Raw genomic sequence first — 22,853 nt, 5'->3', positions numbered from 1 at the left:
CCTTTATTTGAAGGATAAATAAAGGGGGCAGAGACCCTGGGCTGGGTACCTATTTCTGACAAAACATTTCATTAAAAGCAAATAAAAATATTACTTTGTTTATGTTTTAGTAGTTTAAATTAGTAAATACTTTTAATTAGCTCTACTAAATGATTCAACAGAGCTAAACATATGAAGAAGAAGCTGAAACAGCTGAACGTGAACTTAAAAAGGCTGAAATCGATTTGCTGAAGTTAATAAAACATAGCTGAATTTATCTAAACAGTCAAATATTCCAGTTAAAAGTAAAGTTAAGATGTTTTGTTAAAAAGACCTGAAAGTATGTAGAAGAAACTGAAGCAGGTTAGCAGAGAGCCGCTAGCACAAACAGGCTAACTACACACGAGCCTGTACACGTGACCCGACACAGCCGTTGCCACGGAGACTGTAGGGGAGAGGCGGGAAACTTTAACTGCCAAGATTTTCACTCTGATTTGGAGCCCTTACAAACAGGCTTTTTTCAGCAAAACCACGACAGATATTGTCAAAAAAAGTGAACCATGTGAGAGCCAAGACTTTAATGAACCACTACTGTGAATTTTATGTTTGAGGACTGAAAGTTATGGTCACAGGAGCGAGAGATCCAAGTGCACCCTTCAGCTTGTCGGACAGAATCTCAGACGGAATTTAACATTGGCGCTAATGGGAGAGCAGAGGGGGACTCCCGTCACTCTGAGGCTCACAGAGAAAAAACGACTCGTCTCTCCGCTTAGACTAATAGCTCATCAGAATCAGAATAAGTTTACCTACATTTTTGTGAAAGAATTATGTAGTAAGAGTGAAAACTGCGGCCGTGCTGACAGTTTATTGAGAAAGATTTTGGTTTAAAAGAAATCGGCCTCTCCACTCTGAGCTGTGACGTCATCCACTCTAGCTGCACCAACGTTCCATCATTCACTCCCATTATAAAGTCCAAAATCAGCCAAAAAACATCAAGTCACAAAAACTGTAATTATGAAAAAACTATAAAAGATATTAAAAAACTGAATGGAAGATTAAAAGAGCTGAAAAAAGCTGAACATTTTGATACCTGAACGATTTCTGTAGCTCAAAGTATGCTGAAGTAGTTACGCGCCGAAAAACGTACAGAAGAATCCAGGAGTTTTGTTTTGCAGACATTAGGACCCGTCTCCGATTATTCATCAGCCTGGTTCAAACATCAGATGCAGTTTTACACATTAGAGAAATTAAGTCAAGTTAATTATTGTAATTTTTTAATATTTATTGCATTAAGGCATTGGAAAGGATATAGAGTAGTCTTAAAACATTGGCATCAATGACATATCATTTATTTTGATGATACAGTATTAGGGTATCTCATATTGGACCTAAAATACACAGGATTTAACAGTGAGAGGCTGATGTGCTGACAAACACCCTCTGCTGTGCAAAGCGTAGCACAAAACAGAACAACTACATGACGACCCACCACCGATAATCAACAGTGTAAAACCAGTGAGAAATGATACATCAACTAAGCCGTTACTGCTGAAAGAACAAAACTGTCACCAACATTGCCGCCACTCAACTATATCACTTGAAAGAGCTGAACATTTCTCATGTGCGTTACATCTGTGTTGGCTTTGTGCAATTTTGGTCGAGGTAATAACATGAAAAAGTAAAGCAGTGTGTAGAAAAGCATACAGTACACAGATTTATACTGATACTAGCAAATGACAACCACAGTTTGTAACTGCATCAAAACTCCCAAAAGACCATTTTATGTGCAAAACAAGCATAAAATGACCAGTGTTTTACCACCTAAACAGTAAAGTAACAGCACATAAATCTCAAGCACAAAGCACAAAATGAAACTGCAATGGCTCCTTAGAAGAGCAGAAATTTTATGATAATCCCATTATGTAGAAAAATAGACCAAGGATTGGTAAGTATTTGTAAAGCCTGTGTAGAAAAGCATCACTCACGTCGGCTGAGATGAATAAGATTATTTGGCCCAAAATAAATGCATAATATGTAAAACTGACAATAAGGCTATGAAAACATTGTCAAGGCTAAATTCTATCTGCCAGCTTGCATGGCTAATATTTACTAGATCTGCATGTTAACTGTGCTCATGTATTTTCCCCCTTGGTCCTCTTCGGCTCACTCAGCGGCATGCTCAGAGGTCTCACTCCGCCCGTCGCCATCCTCATCGCTGTCCAGTCCAGAGCGTTTCGGGGTACGGCGCACATTCAAAGGCAAATCCCCACGTCTTTAAAAGAAAATATAAAGACATAAACACTGTCAACCCTGGATCCTAAACTTTCCAAAATGCACCTTGAGCAACAAAAAGATGATAAAACTGTTTACACAGGTTGAAATATTCATGTGTGGACTCGATCCATTTATAAAAATGCTTTCAACTGTGAAATAAAAACTATTAAGCACTCACACAAACTTTAGAAGACCATACCTGAGCTTGCTCTTCAGAGTGTTGACTTCACGGTTCATGACGGAAGCCGTCTCGGCCGCATCATCCAGTTCCCTCTGCAGCTTCCTGCGGCTGGCATTGGCCTGTGTCAGCTCCTCTTCTGTCTCCTCCAGCTGACGCTTCAGCTGACGCATTTTGATGTTCAACTTCTCCTCCTAAAGGGAGAGGTGTTTGTTTAGTGTGGAGAGCACTAATGTAGGAACAGTTGCTACAGTTCTCCTCCATTTAGCAATCTGGATGTTAAAAGTAGTGATGAGGTTTACCTGGCCCTTGTATTGGTCTGCGTTTCGCCTCTCGTCCTCCACCTGCAGCATCACCTCTTTCAGCTTTTTCTCTGCCCGCCTGGCGACCTTAGAGGACTGCTGACGCTCCCTGAAATTAATTAAAGTAAATTGATGTTAGTAAATTAGTCTGAAATACACCAACATAGAAACACTTGTTTCAGACACCATCTACATTTGTTTGCTTGACTCACTAACCAATCACAACATTAATCACCATCCACTGCACGGGAACTTACTTAGACTCTAGGTCGAGCTGTTCTTCCAGCTGAGCGATCTTGGCCTCCAGGGTGGTGATGGAAGATTTATACTTGGACTTCACAGTTGCTTCAAGCTCCTGCAGCTTCTGTTTGAGCTCCTTGTTCTGGCGTTCCAGCTGGGAGCGAGCCCCCTCCACCCGCTGGGAGTTGCTGCGCTCTGCAGCCAGCTCTGTGGTGAGCTGCTCAGCCTAATGTCACAGACGTACACCGCGGAGATGTGTTGTTAAAGAAAAAGCATATTGTAAAGTAGTGATCTGTTGTTTTTAATCTTCCTCATCTTTGAGTGTTGCTGCAGAGTATCAGTGTTGTGAGATGTATGGTCTTTTCCACATTTGTGCAATCACCACTCTAATTACAGTGTTCTGTTTTTTCCAAATTACTAGTTTATTGTTGAAATCAAAAATTAACTGAACATTCATCAGTGATGTGCTACTGCGAACAACATGTCTGAGTGTACCTGCAGTGTGCTTTTCTTCAGCCGGTCATTGACCATCTCAGTGTTGAGGTGCTCCTCCTCCAACTCCTCCTCCAGCTGAGTGATACGAGCCTCCAGCCTTCTCTTATCTTCAGCCAGCAGAGAACTGGCGACAACAAGTGAGAAGGAGGAGACATGGAGACACAAAAACAAGGATTATAACATAAATACTCTGATTGGGTTGTTGCATCACTAGCTGATTTATTAAAATACACACTCCACAGGTTGTTATTGTTTGGCTCATACTTTTTGCTGTTGCTGCTGCTAATCTCATCCATGAGCTCGTCTCTCTCGGTCTGGATCTGTCTCTTGAGTCTTTCTGCATTGGCCAGATCCTGGAGGGAGCAGGAGATAAGTATTTCAAAGCTTTGAAACCTAAACCACTAATATTATAGAATATACAATGTGTTCAACTTTTGATTTATTAATGAAATAATATTAATAATTTTGTGACATTTTTATCCCACTTAATTTTCATATAATTAAAAACATGATCCAAATGAGTAATGAGAAAACACGAGTCAAATGATCCATCCAACATAAATGGACTACATACAACGGGAGGGTCAAGCTTTGAAAGCTTTTTCTTGATCATGTGCCAGTGGTTACAAGATAACACTGACTAACTTCAACTACTTTTCTACACAATTACACAATCCTGTAAAACCCCCACGTAAGTTAGTACAGTTTAATCATTTTTCTGTGTATGGTTCGTTTGTACCTCGTGGAAATACATGGTATCTGCTTCCATGGCCTTGAGCTTCTTCTCGGCTTCTTTCGCCATGTTGACAGCTTCGTCTTTGGACAAACGCAGATCATCCAGCTCTTTCATAATGTCTTTCGTTTGGGCCTGGAGAGTGGACATGCAGACAGCAGTGCTGACATTACACATCTAGACAAGGCTCAGATCCTTATAGAACTCATTTATTATGTTTCCATTAATAATTATAGATTTAAAAAACGTTTTACATCAAGATAGAGATGAGCTCTCACTACATACATATACGACACAGCATTAGATAACATTAACTTGCACTGAAATGGTTTTTTGGTTGGTTTTGTAACTGTTAAGGCTCCAGTTATTTGTTCATATTGATTTCCTGTTCAAACTATTGACTCAACAATCTGTCATTGCTCTCTTTTGTATCTGTGTGTGCACACATGTCCGTTTTACCTGGAGTTTTTTCAGCTGTTTGAGAGCCTCCTCACGGCCCTTGCTAGCAGCATCAATTTGGGCTTCAAGTTGTGCCAGATCCAACTCCATTTTCTTCTTGGATGACAGTGCCTGAGCACGCTGCCTGCGCTCGTCCTCCAGCTCAACCTCCATCTCACGCACCTGAAAAGTAAATGATTTAGTCATTATTCAGCCTATTCGTTTATGTAAATTTATATGAAAGGTTTTTGTAAATACCACAAAATTTCCTCTTTCCTACCTGTTTAACCAACTGTTTCCTCTTTTCTTCACCCTGCTCGTCTCTGGCCTGCAGGTCTCTCTCAAACTGGGCCTTCATAGCCTGCATGTTGACCTCCAAGCGCAGTTTGGCGTCCTCTGTGGCTTGCAGCTCATCCTCCAGCTCCTCCAGCTGAACCTTCATCTCCTCCAGCTGCTGCTCAATGGCACGCTTTGACTTCTCCAGCTCATGAACCTGTGGATGAGGGGTTGCAAATCACACTTTATTCATCCTATAGTATCATAAAAAGAGTTTCTAGTATTCAAATCTTTAGCAAGAACCAAACAATTCAGACATAGCCCATCTCTTTGCAGATCTCTATGCACCACCAAATGTTTTCTCTTACACTCTTGCCGGCATCATCCTTGGAAGAGACCAAATCCTCCATCTCAGCTTTGAGCAGCTTATTGGCTCGGTCCAACTCGTTTTTCATGTCCGTCATGACCTCTAGCTCACGGGCCAGTGTCAGTGCTCGCGTTTCCTTATCCCTGGCCTCAGCTTCAGCCTTGTCACGTGCCTCAGCGTACTGTGTAGAAATAGTTTTCTCCTCGGCCAGCATCTAGGGAAAAGAGAGATGAAAAAGGTTAATTCAGGTATTAACTGACATTTACCTTGAAAATTTAATTTGTGCAACAAATAAATACTACAACTGATCAAATGTATGTAACAGAAAAAGTCAATAAGTTGTTTAAAGGAAAATAAGCAGCCACTGAAAAAAGGTTGGCATGATACCTGGTCAAACTTCTTCTGCTTCTTCTCCAGGTTGGAGACGTTCTGCCTCAGGTGGTCCTGGTCCACCAAGAGGTCATCCAGCTCCTGCTGTAAACGAGTTTTTGTCTTTTCCAGTTTGTCGTAGGCTGCATTCTTCTCCTCCAGCTGCTGCATCACGTTGTCCAACTTTTGCTGCATTCGCCTGCGGCCTTCCTCTGCACCCTCCAGAGACGAAGCCTCTTGTTCCAGCTTCTTTTTCAGCTCTGCCATCTGAAGACAAAAGCAGAGTGCAGGAATCAGATGCAGAAGAATAAGATTTGACAGGTTCAGTGCCAGTGTTAATTTTCTTGAATGAATCAAGACTATAGTGCAATAAGGAGAAGTTCTATAGGTATACAAAGACTTTAAGTGTCGTACTGACCTGGGCCTGCAGCGTGGAGGTCTGCTTCTCCATGTTCTTCTTGCCCTCTTCCTCTTCCTCCAGCAACTCCCGCAGACTGGTCTTCTCATCATCCAGCTGCTTCAGCCGGGTGGAGAGGGCGAGCTTCTGACGAGTCTCCTCTTGGAGCAGAGCCTGGTGTAAAGAGAACGAACAGCTTGAGAAAATATATTCTTTAAACCCTTGGAACTCACTGGTTATCAGCAATTTTTAAAGAATGTGCAGAAGTAATTTGTGGAATATTAACACTGAGGAACATGTGAAGTCATAAGAGCTCTTTGTTGATGATTCCTATAAGGATTCAAAGATGAATCCTGAATCCTGGACATGAAAACATTTCCCTAAAAAGTAAATATCTAGATCTGACTGAGTTATAATCCTGAGATTAAGTGGTGACATAACAAGCATAACTAAATGTTACTGCTTAATATGCTAGCTGTTATTTGAGGATTTAAGATAACAGAAAATAGTAGAAAATGCCCCTCAAAATTCAATATTTCAACTTTATTTGAGATTATGAAAACAGGCTGCGTGTAAGTATTAAAAGAAGCCCCTCATTGAAATGGTGATGAAACCTGCAGGCATTAGTGTTTGTACCTGTGTATCCTGCAGCTGGGACTCTAAAGAAGAAACATCCTTGCTGTATTTGTTGTTCTTGCCCTCTGCTTGACTCAGGAGGCTGTTTACATTGTCCAACTCCACCTGGATGCCAGATTTAAAAAAAAAAAAAAAAAAGCAATGAACACACATTTTAAAGTCAGAGATCTTCACATAAACATCACTTTTTAGAGACCACTCCATCTGTACCTGCATCTTGCCCATCTTGTCCGACAGCTCGTGCTTCTGTCGTTCACTCTCTCCGTGTTTGACCTGCAGTTCTTGAAGCTGGGCTTCAGCCTTCTTGCGACGCTGTTCAGATTCTCCTTTGCCTTGTGTCAGCGTCTTCAGCTCAATCTGCAGATCTTTCAGCTCACTCTCCAAGGCCTGCTTGGCTTTCTCCACCGACACTTTGTTCTGCACGAGAGGGACAAGAGACACGTTACTGGTGGTACTCGTGTTTGTTAAACTACGTCATCTTTCTCCTCCAACTTTCCCATTCAGTACCTTCTTGGCCTGTTCCAGCTGTTCGTTAAGCGCTTCAAATGCCTGATTGTGTTTTTGTCTCATGTCGGCCATCTGCTGCTCGTGGACCTTGACGTCTTCCTCCAGTGTCCTCTTTAACTGGGCGACCTCTGTCTCACGCTTTGTTCTGAATGTGAATAAGAATAATGGAAAAGCTAAAATCATACTGGAGCAGCATAACGGGACCACTAGCTGCAAGTGATTTTAATGTGCATATGAGTTCATCACATCACATCCTAACAACATACAGCATGTCCAGATTCACGTGGTGAGATGTGAAAAGGCATCATTGGGATTTAGGACTTCTCCCTGTCTGGAGATCCCCGACTCCTACCTCAGCTCCTGCTGTGCTGCTGTGGAGCCCATACTGTCTTCTAGCTCAGTCTTGAGGGCCTCCAGCTCCTCCATCTGGTCTCTGCGCACCTTCTCAGCCTTGGTGCGTGCCTGCTTCTCCAGCTCCAGATCCTCCTGCAGCTCAGAGATATGGGCTTCCAGCTCCCTGATCTTCTTCTGGGCCATGTTCTTGGCTGCAGCCTCTTCCTCAATCCTGGAAATGAGGAAGGGGAGAAGAGGAATGGCATCAACAGACAGGTACCATAAACAGTAGACAAACAGGTCCTATTCAAAAGACTCTTTGCTTTTAAATCCAACCTTTATATTCAGCTCTTGTAGTTTAAACTTAAACACTGAATATAACCTGGACAGTGCAGCAAGGAGTTCCTCCTCTTTTCTGGCCAGCTGAGCTTTGAGTTCAGCAATCTGTGCCTGCAGGTCTGCAATTTGGTCGTGAAGCTCGGTGGAGTCTCCCTCCAGTTTACGACGGTTCTTCTCCAACTCCTGACGCGCCTTCTCCTCTTTTCTTAGACGATCTGTTTGTGAACAGACACAGAAACCCAGATGATGATTGTGTGAATAGGATTAAACACTCATATGTCACCATTAGTTCATATTTAAATGACAAAATATGAACTAATGTGAAAGCTAATGTAAGGAACTGATATTTACCCTCCAAATCTGTGATCATGGCTTCATGTTTATTCTTCAGTTTCTGCAAACTTTTGGACTTCTCTTCCTCTTCAGCCAAGTTGGTCGTGAACTCTGAGATTCTCTCCTCCAGCAGTTTCTTCTCCTAAGGTTTAAATAGAAAAAGAAAAAAGGATTGTTCTCCCACTTCTAATTGTTTTGTGTTGCGTACCCTGCACATTTCTTCATGGTACAGTCACTGGACTATTGTTAGACTAGTAAAGACCATAATTAACATGTTGTATAAGACCTTGCTGAGCTTGCTGTTCTGGTCGTCCAGCACCATGATATCCTCCTCTACTTTCTTCAGCTTGACGTCCATGGTGACCTTCTCCATCTGAAGCTTCTGTCTGGCTGCTTCCTCTTCATCCAGCTGCTGCTCCAGATCCTGGATAAACAGAACAATTTGCAATTTTAAGGCATTTAACTATCATTGTATCCCTCCTCTCTCTGCCACCATCACATTTCACACAGGACTTTACTGACCGTGATGTTCTGCTGCATCTTTTTCCTCTCCGTCTGCATCTGGACAACCCTCTCCTCCTCCTCCTCCAGACGAGACTCCAGGTCGTGCAGGATCTCCTCCAGCTCTTGCTTCTTGGTAGCCAAACGGGCTCTTTCCTCCTCCGCCTCCGCACAAAGCTCCGTCTCTGCATGGAGCTGCTCTTGAAGAGCTAACTTCTCAGTATTCAGCTAGAAGAGGAGAGTTAAAGTAAACAGAAATCTCAGAACTGGGTTATTCACGTACAAGAACACTGACCATACATTAACCAAACTTCATTTTTCTATGGACTTCTACCTGTTGGTGCTTGGATTCATACTCCTTGAGCTGCTCCTCAGCCTGCTGTTGCTTTTCCTTCAGCTTCACCAGCTCCTCTTCTAGGACCCCAATCTCCTCGTCCTGCCGAGTCACTTGCAGCAGAGGTTTCACCTAGAAGATAAAAATTAAGATTTAACATTACTAAAACAGAGGGCATCTTGACAGGGTAAACTACTGTAGCACGAAATAGAAATACCTTGTTACAGAAGTTCTACAGTAAAATAGGATTTAAGATTGGGAAATATTTATCTATCAGTCCGTACAGATCTAAATCTGTAACTATACGCTTGGGACATATGAAAATATCCATAACAGAACACACATTTGTTGTTGGAGCTGCTGGCTTTAAAACAACATGGAGACAACTCCAAGATACTTGTATGTATCACATTAATTTATACACAGAGAATCCCCATTTCCAGAAAAAGCTGTGACCGATGTATTTATATTATATAAATGGAAATGTGCAGAGTTCAATGCCTCAGCTACCTCTGAGGTACATCACCTTTCCTAAACCACAGTTTTGAAATCATCTGGGAACTGAGGATACTAACCGTTTCCGTTTTGCAAGAGGAATATTTGCCCACTCTTGCCCACATGATTTCAGTTGCTTAGCCGTCTGTGGCTTTTGTCTGATTCTCCTATTCATAATGAACCACATATTTTTATAATTAAACAGATCTGGACTCCTCTCAATCACAAACACTCTGTGTCTATAAAGCCATGTTTTTATAGCACGTGCAGAGTGGGGTCTGCTGAAATACTTTGATGGCAGCATACGTCTCTCTAAAATCCCAGTATACACCGTTGTCAAAGTTTCAAGCAATTTTCCCACATATTCGCACAATCACAGCTTTTCAGTTTTTACTGCATTTTATAGAAAGTCACCGCTTTTCTGGAAATAGGGTTTCTAGATCCAGTAAGTGGCTTGTTTTCCTCTGTATTTGACATTAATTTCCTAGAGCTGTGCAAATCTTTCTGATTTATTTGAGTGTTGTACGTCAGACAGCTGGTGATTAGAGGTTTGCTTGCTTACAGCTTAGTTTAGTTAAAACTAGTTTTAAAGTCATCCTGTGAACTGCTGAGTGAGACGAGAACAGGAGTAGTTAGCTTGTTTTGTTGAAGTAAATATTAAAATGAGTAAAACAGGGAACCGCTTAATTACGACTATTACACTAACAGTGAAATCTGCAGCTCTCTTATTACTGGGTTCTGCAAATCTTCAGTAAAAACTGCCCTCATTAATCTCTTACCTTGGTGAAGAGCCTCCACCACTGCCAGTTTCTGAGTTTGAGATACGCGGCACAGTTCCTCTGGATAACTTTCATGGCTGTCAGCTGCTGCTGTCGCTTGGTAAAGGCTCTGGGGTAAAATTAAGTACAATAATATGTCACTCACAAACGTGTTTCCAATAAAATACAAATATTCTCATTGTTACGGATCTTGTGGCTTCAGTCTTCATACTTGCGTGCCACATATCCTCTGCACAAGGCCTGGAAGTTGATGATGACATCTGTGATCTTCATGTCTCTCTCTTCCTCCAGGTGGGCCAGGACTCCGGCTCTGAAGAACACTTTACTTTGACCGATGCGGTACAGATTGGGGTCTAGCTCCAAAGCTTTGATCTGACATGAAGAGAAGTGGCTTAGTAGAAAGTCCTGACACATGAGACAGGCGTCAGGTTACTTCTAAAGTAGATTTACTGTTCTCACCATGCGCACACATGCTTGCTTGCCGTCCATAAAGCCCTTGGGGATCGCGTTTGGAGTGAGGATTTCATACCTGACAGACAGAATTCAATTACTCAGCTATTTAATGTAAACTGAGGGAGGCAGCGGTTTTTACATTAATAACATAAAAGTCCTAGGTATGTAGGTACTGCAGCTATAAACACATTCTCTGTGGTGTTAAGTCTGTACCCCAGGGGGGTTAAGTCTGTACTCTGTGAGTGATGGTGATTTTTTTTTTTTTTCTTTGTCCCGTTTGTCTTATGTGGGACGTGAGGTCTAGACCAGGATTGGGAAATGGCTTGGTGCAACAGATGTGAATATGTGAAGTGCTACAGGTTCGTGGATACATCTGCTGCTATTTGTCACCTCTGTCGGAACTCCTGGAAGACGATGCGGTTGGGGAAACCCTGTCTGCAGATGCGAATCCCCTCGAGGACTCCATTACACTTGAGCTGGTCCAGAACCAGGTGAGCATCCAGTTTACCAGCCTGAACGAGGAAACAAGGACTACAGTTAAAAACTTGTTCATGTTCATTCTCTTCTCCTAAATGATTAGGAGGTCGTTTCCTGGTGGATTTCTACATGTAACAATAAAATTTAGTTTCAGTAATTAATAATTTAGTTTCAATGGCTGAGAGAGCTGAGATCCACCCACACACCACTGAAGGGTCAATAATTTATCATTGTTCTTCAGCCACATCAGTAGTTAATGATGTTTAATGTAGTTTATTTGTAGTGTCACCCCACACTCCTGTATCGATTTCTGCAACAGTAGCAATGCATCTTCTGTTCTTTACCTTCTTCTCGTGGTTGGGGATGATGCAGCGAACAAAGTTAGGGTTGGTGTTCCTGAGCGTGGTCATGAGGTTGGACAGCTGCTCCTTGTACAGCTGGCCTACAGTGCGGAACATGCCCTTCCGCGTTTTGAATGCGCCGTGTGCGCTGTCCGCCATTCCTGCCACCTTATCCAGGCCAACAATACGGTCCACTGTTAGGATACACAGACGGTGGAAAACAATTCTGTTAGTTTGACATTTTTTAAAGGTGTAAATTAATTTACTGTCATTTTAAATAAAAATTAAACTGAGACTTATGCAAGCACGTATAAAAGTTAAGTTAATAACTTAAGTAAAATTAAATCACTTTTCGTAAGGAGATATTCTCTACTCTGCTCAGAGTAGTAAACAATTGGAATAACACTTACTGTCTCTCCACAGGTCAGCTGTGAATTTGTCTGTAGACTGGTTGAGCAAAGAGGCGACACATTCATTCAGAGGGTCCATGTTTTTCATCAGCCACTCATCTGCTTTGTAGTCCACCTGCACCAGGAGAGCGACATTCATAAGGAAGAACTGGAAAGGTTAGGGGACCTAGAAGGTGCTGATGTGCAAGTACTACTATTTTCAAGTAGAGTTTTCTAGTACTTAGTGTAGCAGTACAGTTTACACATACTGATTAAGATAAATTATTTCTTACAGTTAGAACCACCTAAAACTATTTAATGTAGTTAGAAACAGACAACACATGTTCATGATAATGCATCAGTTAAGCTAATCCACTAGGTAGTTTTTGATAATGCTTAAAGTTAGTTCAACAACTCAAAGTGTCAGTGACCTTTCCAGCGTAGTGCATGATGCAGAAATCAGCATCGTCCTTGAGTTTCTTGGGTTTCTGGAACTTGGGGTGCGTGCCCTGCTCCTGAACCACCTTCTCCACAAAGGTCTTGTCTGTGGCTTTAGGGAACCAGCACTCTTCATCCAGAAGAGCCAAGATGCCCGGTGGACCGGCCTGTGCCGGTGGGAAAAAACAAAACATACAGACTGCTGTTCAACAAAATCCTGAAATCCTGTGTGTCACTAAAGATCAGATACTGGTAATGAATAACAGCGTCTTACAGGTTTTTCTATGAGGTCGATGCAGGGCTGCAGGTCGAGACCGAAGTCGATGAAGCTCCACTCGATGCCCTCCCTCTGGTACTCCTCCTGCTCCAGGATGAACATGGTGTGGTTGAAGAGCTGCTGCAGCTTCTCATTGGTGTAGTTGATACACAGCTGCTCAAATGAGTTCAACTGTGGTAGAGAATATAAGAGACAATTAAATCAGATGTCATTAAATTATTGTCATACAACAATGGACTTCATGCTTAATAAATGTGAATATCAGTTTCTATTTATTTGTTTTCAATGTCAGAAAACTGAATATCTTCGAGAAAAAGATGTGACGATAAGGAGCTGATGTTCTCCTGCCCACGCTACCGATTCTTTCTTTGCTGACAGCAGAAGTCACGGAGCCAGTAGAGCCTGATCTGATCTTACAGTGATTCTTTACTGTATCTCAATCTGTAACCACACTTCACCTCAAATATCTCAAATCCAGCGATGTCCAAGATTCCAATGAAGGAGGCTCCCTGCCTCTTTGTCTTGTCCAGAGCTTTATTGATTCTCAACACCAGCCAGCGGAACATCCTCTCATAAGAAGCTTTGGCCAGAGCCTCAATAGCAAACTCTGCCTGCTCCTGGGTCTGGGCCTTCTGGACATAGTCCCTGCCAACCTGGAACAACAAAACCACCAACATCCGTAACATGGAAACTGACTCATTGACTAAATCTTCTTTATCTGGGATTAAGAAACGGGAAACAAAGCAGATGGAGACACGATATCCACTCAGAGGAAATAAAAATAGAAATTTGGATCAGATTATAAGACGTACGGTACAAGCTAGCACCGACTTTAAATGACACTTTATTTACTGATTTACGATGCAAACCTTGATTCTCGGAGACAGGATGGCTCGTGTAAAGTCGGTCACATTGATGCCCAGCAGGTGACACACTTTCTGGGCAGCTGGGGGGACAACATGGGTCATGATGTGAGGATGAAGGTAGCATGAATTAGTAAGGTCCAAGGAAATGCAGTAAGACAGACAGCGTGTGCAGAGGAAATGATTATGATGATGATGATGATGATAATGGGGGTATGTTGGTGTAAACGCGTACCGGTGTTGTCGGGCATCGAAGCCTGGTCAGTGTTACGCTCCTTCTTGAAGCTCATGTTCCCCAGCTGCAGCACAGCCGACACCACCTTCAGCAGACCTGAACAAACAGAAGACGTCAGTGTCGGCTGCTGAGGAAATGATCTCGCATGATAAATACCGAGTACGTCAAGATTAATAATCAAAGTAGTGATGCAATGATTAGTTATATACAGAACATTAGGTGGGACCACTTTCATAAATAAAAACACAACAATGAAGACTTGCTGACAGATTTAAACTAGTTCAAAAGAAAACAAGAGGACAGCTACCAGTTGTTTCCTCTTCTGGGATGCTCATGATCTGAAAGGCGTCCATGGTCTCAGTGAACATGTCTTTGTCCTTTTGGCCAGGAATCGTCACGTTTCCATTGGACAGGAAACGGTACTTGCTGTAATCCTCCAGGCACAACTCCGCTAAATAGAGAGAAGGTTGCGAGATAATTATAGAAGAACTGATAAGTTTATCAGCATTTCTTTAAAGCTGAATCTTCTGCATTATACATGGGACTATTCAGTCCTATGTAGCTTAAATGAAGGGGACCCAAGGTAGTGTTGATAAACAGGAACCAAGTATTTAAACAAGCAGCCTTGAACTGCAGAAGTCATGTACCTGTATCAGCTGTACCTGTCGTACATGTTCACATTAAAATAAAGTGTCTTACAGCGCAGCTTTTCTCCTGCTCCTGTCAGCATGTAGTAGAAGATGTGGAAGCTCCTCTCCTCTTTAGCTTGTCTGATGGCTCGAGACTTCTCCAGCAGATCTGACGACATTTCAGTCAAGGACAAACACATGCAAAGGGAACCGCAGCCGGAAAGCAGCAGCTTTATAATGTAGTACAGAAGCTAAACCGGATTACCGACAGAGTAGAGACCCTGGTTTAAGTTAAAAAGTATTCACCACAAAGAACAGGTTAAGACACTTTTCAGTCTGTATTATGCTTACATGGTGTGTGTCTTTATAATAGCCTAACTCTGCAAATATGATCAAACTATATTACAGACTGTTTTGTCGTCCTGAGAAAAGTTGGGATGGTGAAGCTCGGTTTTGTTCTGCGAGACTTCTCACAGCTCCATAAAGCCAAACCCCTAGAAGTCAGGTGCATTTTTAAAAAGGATGCAGGTTTCAATGTTAGCTCCAACGATGTATCCATTGACATCAAAGTTGATCCTGATAAATTTTCCCTAAAAAGATAAAACAAAGCATTTTAATATGCAGGACTGAATCGTGTTGTACAGCTAAAGAAAACACATCACAAAACAACACCCTGAAAATGTGGTTTCTCAATCAGTGACCGCTGAAGTTTAAAGTGGGCAGGGTGCGATGGTGATGATGTTCAGTCCACTTTAACTCTGAATGCATCTTACTGTACATGGGTTTCATTTTATTTATAACACATGTGAAATAAAATGCTTAGGGGAAGCTCTTACAAATCGTGATGAGTTGTCGTTCTTGACGGTCTTTGCGTTGCCAAAGGCCTCCAGGATGGGGTTCGCTTGCAGCAGCTGTTTCTCCAGTTCCCCCTAACAGAGAGCGAACCTTATCAGAGTAAACTCTAGACTCCAGTAAATCTGTATCCTGACTCGTGGCTGGACATTGGTCAAGCAAATGCAACTTTAAAGCAGGCACGTTACTGTAGGTCTACACACACACACACACACACACACACACACACACACACACACACACACACACACACACAGACACACACAGACACACACACAGACACACACACAGACACACACACACACACGATGACTCAGTCGGCTAAATTACAATCAGGCTGTGTATTCTGAAGAATTACTTCAGGGGATGTTATTGTTGCTCAATCAACCACACACACACGCAAAAACTTAATTCTACACGTTGCAACACACATTCCCACAACAAGCTCACTCAAGCACCACAAACCCTGTAAAAACCATCCCTGTCCATGCACGTACAAACAAGAAAACACAAGAAGCAGGTTAGAGAGACCCCTCGAAGCCCAAACAGGTCACAAACTGTGATATAAAGACAAAAATCTGAACTGAGAATAAAAACAGCTCCTGTGTGGAGCAGGACACCTTCACCCAACAACCAGGTGAAGTTCCTCAGATAAAGATGCTGGGACGTCTATAATGAGCAGCTATTCAGCACAGACCTGCACACTAAATGTGAAGCCAGAGTAAAGACTAAAACAAAATGACAAGCTGTGCTTTACAGGCCACAAATTAAATCATAACCTCTTCATTATTGAGCTTTAGAGGTGTTTATATGAAGTGGATTTGTTGCTCTGGACAGAGCCAGCTCATCTAAAATAATAACAACCCACTTCCCTGAAGCAACAGACTATATTTAAGCAACGTTAACGCATTTCCTTGATAATAATAAGGCGGGCAGAAGGTTTTGTGTTAGAGGAATGTTAGCCAGAAACCAGAGAGTCGGAGAGATAAAACTCACATGTGACAACACTGCAGTGCCCTGGAGAGGAGGGTGGAAAAAAAAAAGAGAGGTCAAAACATTTCTACCAACTTCAACACACACAAATTACGTTAACGGCAGAGGAAACACGGTGGCACCTGAAGAGCTGTGAGGAAATCATTAATGGAACTGTTCATGTAATGTCAACACACACGCGCTCACACACACGCGCTCACACACACACGCTCACACACACACGCTCACACACACACGCTCACACACACACGCTCACACACACACGCTCACACGCGCGCTCACACACACGCTCACACGCGCGCTCACACACACACGCGCTCACACACACGCGCGCTCACAGCTCCACTTCAAGTAGCCGCGGGGAGACGGGCACGTCGAGGCCTGACGGAGGAATGTGCAGTGGTTGCCACACAGCTCAGAGATGAACTAAGATGATAATTTAAACAGGAGGCAGATAGAAGTGGAGGATGTCAGAGGGGAGGAAAGATACACGAGGGGTTTTATAAACCTGTGGATGAAGAATCTGAAGAGGAGGAGAGAATGAAAAACTTTATCGGATGCTGACCTGATCTTTCTTGGATTTGAAAGATGAGGCAACGTGTGCAAGATACTGAATGACTTTCTTTGTGTTTTCGGTTTTTCCTGCTCCCGACTCCCCCCTGTAGAAAAACACACAGTACAACAATGAACTTTCAACCTGATTCGACGAGGAGACCCTGCAAGCGCTCGGGGAACAGCGGTAACTTCAATATTTAGAAATCGATTCAGTGACAACCAGACAGGCTCTTATCTACTGATAAACAGGACATTATCAAAAGCTCCAGAAATGCAGCCACGAAGAGATGACGCAAATGTTTTGTCAAGAAAAATGTGGCTCAGATGCACAGCGACAAGTGTTAACAGTCTTAAGAAAAACAACATGCTACAATGAATCACTAAAGAAATACCTGCATGTTTCTAAAGCAGATTATTGGGGAAAGTACTGAGAGAAAAGTGAGACCTACGTGCAAAGGATGGACTGGTCCTCACGATCTGTTAGAGAAAGAGGAACAAGGTTACATTGTAAAAGGGCAGTGAATTAGCAGCAGTTATCAGACTAATGTAGTAGGTGAGTGTAGTTTCTGTGGCAGAGTACGTGCACGTCAACAGCTGAGGAGTGGATCAAGTTTCATAATCAATTTACTGATGAAGAGAAAATGAACTTTGAAACTTGAAGTGAACCACTCCAGCTGCTCACATGCTCTTTGTTTACCTCATTGTAATTATTATTTTTGTTTTGGTGCAGCTTAAAGAATGACTGTAACTGTGACCTTTATTATAGCAGCTCTAAAACCATGTGTATGTAACCATACATAGTCTGATACTGTGAGCCAGTTGTCTGCAGTACCCTGCATCATGCTCCTGTACGCCGTGTCCGTGATGGCGTAGATGTGAGGCGGCATCTCGTGTCTCTTCTTGCCCTTGTACATGTTGACTATGTCTTCGGTGTAGATGGGCAGGTACTTGTACGGGTTGACCACCACACAGAAGAGACCAGAGTACGTCTGTGGACGACAGAGTAAAGTTACGTATGAGTCATGTGATCTGTGAACATCGGTGTCAATCCACATTCGCCGCAGCGCTGCATAAACTCACGTAGATGAGTCCGGAGTAGTATCTCTCCTTGAGGTTGTGCAGCACAGAGGCCTCGTTCAGACAGGTGAGCTCGGCCATGTCCTCCACCTTACTGAACTTGGGAGGGTTCATCTTCTGAATGTCATCCTTGTTGACCTTCACCTGAGATTCACAGAGACAAGACACCTGTCGGACGAGCATCCTGAACAACAACTTAATTTAAACGCTGCCAGTGAGTTAATTCTGAGGGGAAAAGAGAGAAAATTCTTGCATTTCACCTTCTTTCCAGAGTCCGTCAGCTCCACCACGCACTCGTCTCCATGCTCCTCCTTCACTGAGCCGGCCTCGAAGCCCAGCTTCTCAGAGGGGATCCACACCAGCTTCTTGGAGGCCCAGTCGGCCTGGGCCAGAGGGTCGTTCACAGCGCTGCGGTCCCCATACAGGAACTTGTCTGCGTCTGTCATGGTGGCTTCAGGTACAGAGTTAGAACCTCGTGAGCAAACAGAGTCAGAGACCTTAAATCTTCTACACCACATCTTGAAAGTTTTCAGTCTAGTGGAGGTTTTGGGTTCAAGTAACTTAATTAGTTTAGTGCAGATATTTCTATCATGGTGTAACAGAGATAACGGTCGGTGTACGTCACCACCACATCTGGTTCAGGACTTTTTTTCACCCCTTCACCAATAAATTGAATTTATTCTTCACCAATTGCAAAGATGAGCAGGTTAAAAGCAGAAGTCACAGCTTCACAAAACTACATTAAAAAATATTCTATATCATATTGCAGTAATAGTTGCCAAATTCTTGCAGGTGTGGCCGACAAGCCTCGACACAAACAGCCTTAAACCTAGAATAACGAACTCAAGTGATCCTGTAAAATGAGATGGAACTAAACAGGTTGTGCAACAGTATAAATTTGAATAGCAATAGCTCGGCTCAACATCAAACATCAAAAGAATCTGGATTTGCTAGCTCTGGACTGAGCTTTTCATTGTTAAAATAATTTTTACATGTCCAAATGTTAAATGTGACAATAGACAGTAAACCATTACTGTTACAATGATGAGTTTAAGCTATGACAGGGAATAAAGCATATGTACCTGAGGTATCTGTACTCACAGTAAACAATGTGTGACTAGAAACAAATTAGCATGAGATAATCAGACAAAACAATTAGTGACTGCGACCCCCGCTCTGCTACCTGTCCGTCTTTTATTCCCTGTCCGGCCACATTCCACAAAGTCCGAACCCCTTTTCCCATTTCTCTCTATTCACAACCTTCACTTCGGAGTCTCTGGAGGTGATAAATGTGCAGCTATTACACATTACTCAGTGAATTTAAAGCCTACAGTTAGTTAAAGTCAGTGTGTCCTGATAAAGGTCAGTGGAGGGATGCTTTGCAGGCAGAGAGGTAGAGAGGAATGTCGGGTGCAAGTCTGGGCAAAGACAGAAATGTCAATACTCCTGAGCCACACCCTGGAGAAAAACCTTTTCTGTCTCATATGAAATAATTAAAACACCTTCAGTAAGAAGAAAATCCATCACCTGAAAGACGGAAATCATAACAAAAAACAGACGACAGATGACAAAACATTAGAGAAGTTCACACATGACATGAGACTCAGTAAAGGCAATAAAACCTTTTCATTCCTCAGATTAGGAACAAAATACAAACAGAAAACAGAAGTTGGGGTTGTTCCAGAGACTAAATAAAAAAATATTGTGCAAGAATCGCTGACTTGCCTAAAAGAGACATTACAATGTACAAAAGGGGTTTGGATCAGAGCAGCCGCTGACTGCGAGGTGGAGGATGGACGATGAAGAAACAGCGGAGCGTGTGTATGTTTATGTGGAGAGAGATAAAGAGTGTGAGTGTGTGTTTACACAGTGAGGGATAAAGGGATGAGGGCACAAGGTGTCATCTGTGTCTCTCCTAAGTTCATTATGTGCTCAGACTCTGGAAGATCAGTGGGGGGAGGAAGAGGAAGGGCATTTCTTCTGCCTCCATCGCGCCGCTGAGGTCACAGAAAACCAGCGTGGACGCACCTTTAGTAACAAAGCTGATGGCGCAGGGCGACTGCACACGAAGCCCGCACAGAGAACTTGTGACATTCACATGTAAAGTGTGCGGCTTCGTTGCTAAACGGGTTAACTTCCTCAGGATCTTGCACAAACTCGGCCTCTGCACATTATGACACTGTGGTTCAAAGTGACAAAACGCACTACTCTTCTCCATCAACTGTTGCTATTCAGATGTGTACATAAGATTTAGTTATGGCTGCAGATGCAGATCGTCTGCACGGACCTGCTTGATTCAGGCCTCCTGTGTTTTGTGCACACTATCAACAACATCTCCAGTCTCCTGCTCTCCTCCTGTTCTTGGCTGGCAGTCAATCCCAGATTTATCCGGGCTTCCGCGGCTCTCAGCTAACACAGAGAGCACGAGCCCTGCCATCTGCAGCCCGGCTGCTGCCGCCGGGGCCCGGTGGGGTGAGGGACGGGCGTTAGTCAGCGCATGACAAGAGTAAATGGGGAATTTGGTTTCCCCAAATGTTCAGGTTTGGGGTGTGGCAGGATGGAGCCCTCGCAGGACAGGTAGATAAGCGTCATCAGCATCGAGGGAAAATCCTGTTTCTACTTCTCTTCATGTGTAAATGGAGATGGCATCAGCATTAAGGTGATACCTGTGTCTCCAGGTGGGGCAGCAGCTACTTAGAGAAAGACTGAATTTGAATCAGTAACCTTTATTTTATATTTTAAGTCATGAGTAAAAATACGTTTTAAGAAGATCACATCCAGACTTAATGACAGAAATAACTCCTTTACTGAAGTACAGTATGAAGCCAAACCCTGTTTTATAAATGCATGTTAATTTTGTATCCTGAGGGTAGACACACACACACACACACACACACACACACACACACACACACACACACAGAGAGCAGGGTGTGTGCAGTTAGGAGGTAATAAAAGTGTTCATCTCACACAAACCACCTGACAAGCAAAACCAAAAGCAGTTCAGGACCCAGACTACAGCTCAGGAGGAAAACAACAACACAGCTCTCAGATCAGTTCGTGCTGAGCCTGTTTTTATTTCCTGGTTGATAAATAAAACGTGTCCCCTGTCCTGAAGATTAAAGCGGTGTCCACACAGGTGAACCAGCTGGAGTTTGTCCCGTGAGCATCACACCGACGTGTCCAAGTGGGATTTTAATAAAAATCAAACTTTATATCGCACAACATTACACACACACACACACACACACACACACACACACACACACACACACACACACACACACACACACACACACTGACCGTGCGGTGGTTAGTGGGCATGCGCGGCGTTCAGGTCCCCTCAGTGTGATGAGAACACCTGGCCAGGTGTCTCCGTCTGACTTCAACCTGCCTGTAGAAACTACAACTTTTCTCCTGGCTCAACTCTTTTCTAAGCTCCACATCACGCGGCTCCCTCCACCTGCGGACTCACCTGGTTTTCAGCTGCAGGCACCGTCGGTGAGCTCGGTTCCTCGGTCGTCTGTGTCCGTGTCCGTGTTCGTGTTCGTGTCCGTGTTCGCGGCGGCTCCGTCCTCCTCGACCTCTCTCCGTCCACACAACAAGCCTCTGGTTTCCGCCGACTGTCTCCGCTGGGTCATGTGGTCCAGCTGCTCAGGCGTGGCTCTGGAGGGCGGACAGCTCTGCACCTTTTGATCCGCCCAGCTCTGCTCGTCGCAGGTACGTGAAACAACTCCCAGCCCCCACCGCGGCGCATGCTGCGTTCAAGAGCCCCGCTATAAAACATCGTAACCGGTGTTGGACGTGTTTGTGGCTGCAGAACCGAAGGCAGCACACACAGTGTCCGTACTGTCAGCTGTGATCAAACCAATGAAAGCAGCATCAGCAATAATGTTGGAAAAATAAAATAAAATGAAAATGCATAACACACATAAGTTCCCAACAGACATGGACACATAAGGAATAAGACCTCCAAAATGATTAACATTAAGGAATAGATAGAAGTAAGTACTACCACAGTATTTTGGTAGAAACATCTGATCAGTGTGTGTGTGTGTGTGTGTGTGTGTGTGTGTACCTGCAACATAAACAGGGGTGTGGCACTGCTGATGTGTCTAAGGTGGAAATATGATACTAAACTCATAACTGACTGTGCAGAAAAAAAAAACAGATGTAAGGAGGATGAAGCTGAATGATAAGTGGAAGACGTCTGTTTTTACACTTCTGTCCTCACAAACCCGCAGGTCGAGTCACATGCAAGCATTTAATCTATAGTTCAGCATTGTTTTGGGGTCGAGGGGGGGGGGGGGGGTGTGTGTGTGCTGCACTGTTGTTCTCTGTAAAAACAGATGAAATACTTCAATATATACATAAACCTGAGGAACACCTACCTGCAGTTTGTCCACATCCACCAATGAGCTTTCGGCTCAGTTTCCTACCTTATATGGTCGAAGAGAGCAGAGAAAGAAAGAGACAAGAAGAGCGGTGGATGGAGGCGTGGGCTCTCATTATGATCTCCTGCTGCAGTGTAATGTAGCCCCCCCCCCCCCCCCCCCCCCCCTCATGTTAATATGAACATGAAGCACATCATTCAAACTGTGCTGATACAGAAGTGGAGGATTCTGGTCTTCAGTGATGAAGAGTCATCCACAACGTGCAGTACTATTCATTTGGACAGAAAACGTCTGTGCACTGGAGGCTTCAAGTTTACACCTCACACTTTAAGTTGCAAGCTGATTACAATCGCAAAGTCGCAAAGTCATTGGGTTTGTGCAAACCACAAAGGCTCATTCAAACATCCAAGTGAAGTAAAGCACTTTTTCATAAGATGTAAGGGTTCAAGATGCTAAAACCCAGTGTGTCTATTCTCTGTTTCCATGTTCAAGCTGTGAAATTAGATTTTTAGAAGCTGACTCTCTTCGATTTACATGCAGTCATCATCCTGTCGGCTCATTTTCGCTGCCACAGG

At 43.3% G+C, this 22,853-nt stretch overlaps 1 protein-coding gene across 3 annotated transcripts; it reads right to left on the bottom strand.

Moving 5' to 3' along the window:
* Positions 1–1,403: 1,403 nt before the first annotated feature.
* On the bottom strand, positions 1,404–21,557 carry LOC113161678 (myosin-9-like). Of its 3 annotated transcripts, none has more exons than XM_026359448.2 (43): positions 21,360–21,557; positions 18,145–18,356; positions 17,888–18,028; positions 17,640–17,796; positions 17,257–17,284; positions 16,818–16,911; positions 16,256–16,276; positions 15,244–15,336; positions 14,934–14,997; positions 14,478–14,576; positions 14,086–14,229; positions 13,779–13,874; positions 13,550–13,626; positions 13,139–13,333; positions 12,678–12,851; positions 12,397–12,570; positions 11,987–12,101; positions 11,580–11,770; positions 11,149–11,270; positions 10,765–10,834; positions 10,517–10,677; positions 10,306–10,414; positions 9,032–9,163; positions 8,719–8,925; positions 8,483–8,620; positions 8,215–8,338; positions 7,907–8,078; positions 7,544–7,756; positions 7,192–7,336; positions 6,895–7,101; positions 6,685–6,789; positions 6,070–6,222; positions 5,670–5,918; positions 5,284–5,496; positions 4,920–5,132; positions 4,661–4,822; positions 4,208–4,336; positions 3,733–3,821; positions 3,469–3,592; positions 2,991–3,199; positions 2,734–2,842; positions 2,453–2,625; positions 2,143–2,251 (listed from the first exon to the last, which is right to left on the bottom strand). In XM_026359448.2, the coding sequence occupies exons 2-43, from the start codon at positions 18,328–18,330 to the stop codon at positions 2,143–2,145; spliced, it is 5,886 nt and encodes a 1,961-aa protein (XP_026215233.1). In that variant the 5' UTR covers positions 18,331–18,356; positions 21,360–21,557. The 3 variants fall into 3 exon arrangements, with proteins under 3 accessions (XP_026215230.1, XP_026215233.1, XP_026215232.1); XM_026359447.2 differs by having other exon boundaries at positions 18,145–18,335; XM_026359445.1 differs by lacking the exon at positions 21,360–21,557 and having other exon boundaries at positions 1,404–2,251; positions 18,145–18,330.
* Between the last annotated feature and the right edge of the window lie 1,296 nt (positions 21,558–22,853).

This window comes from Anabas testudineus, chromosome 1 (assembly GCF_900324465.2).
Source record: "Anabas testudineus chromosome 1, fAnaTes1.2, whole genome shotgun sequence".
In the NCBI taxonomy this organism is placed as follows: domain Eukaryota; kingdom Metazoa; phylum Chordata; class Actinopteri; order Anabantiformes; family Anabantidae; genus Anabas; species Anabas testudineus.
The sequence above is the reverse complement of the archived record's forward strand: the minus strand, read 5'-3'. Positions and strand labels throughout refer to the sequence as shown.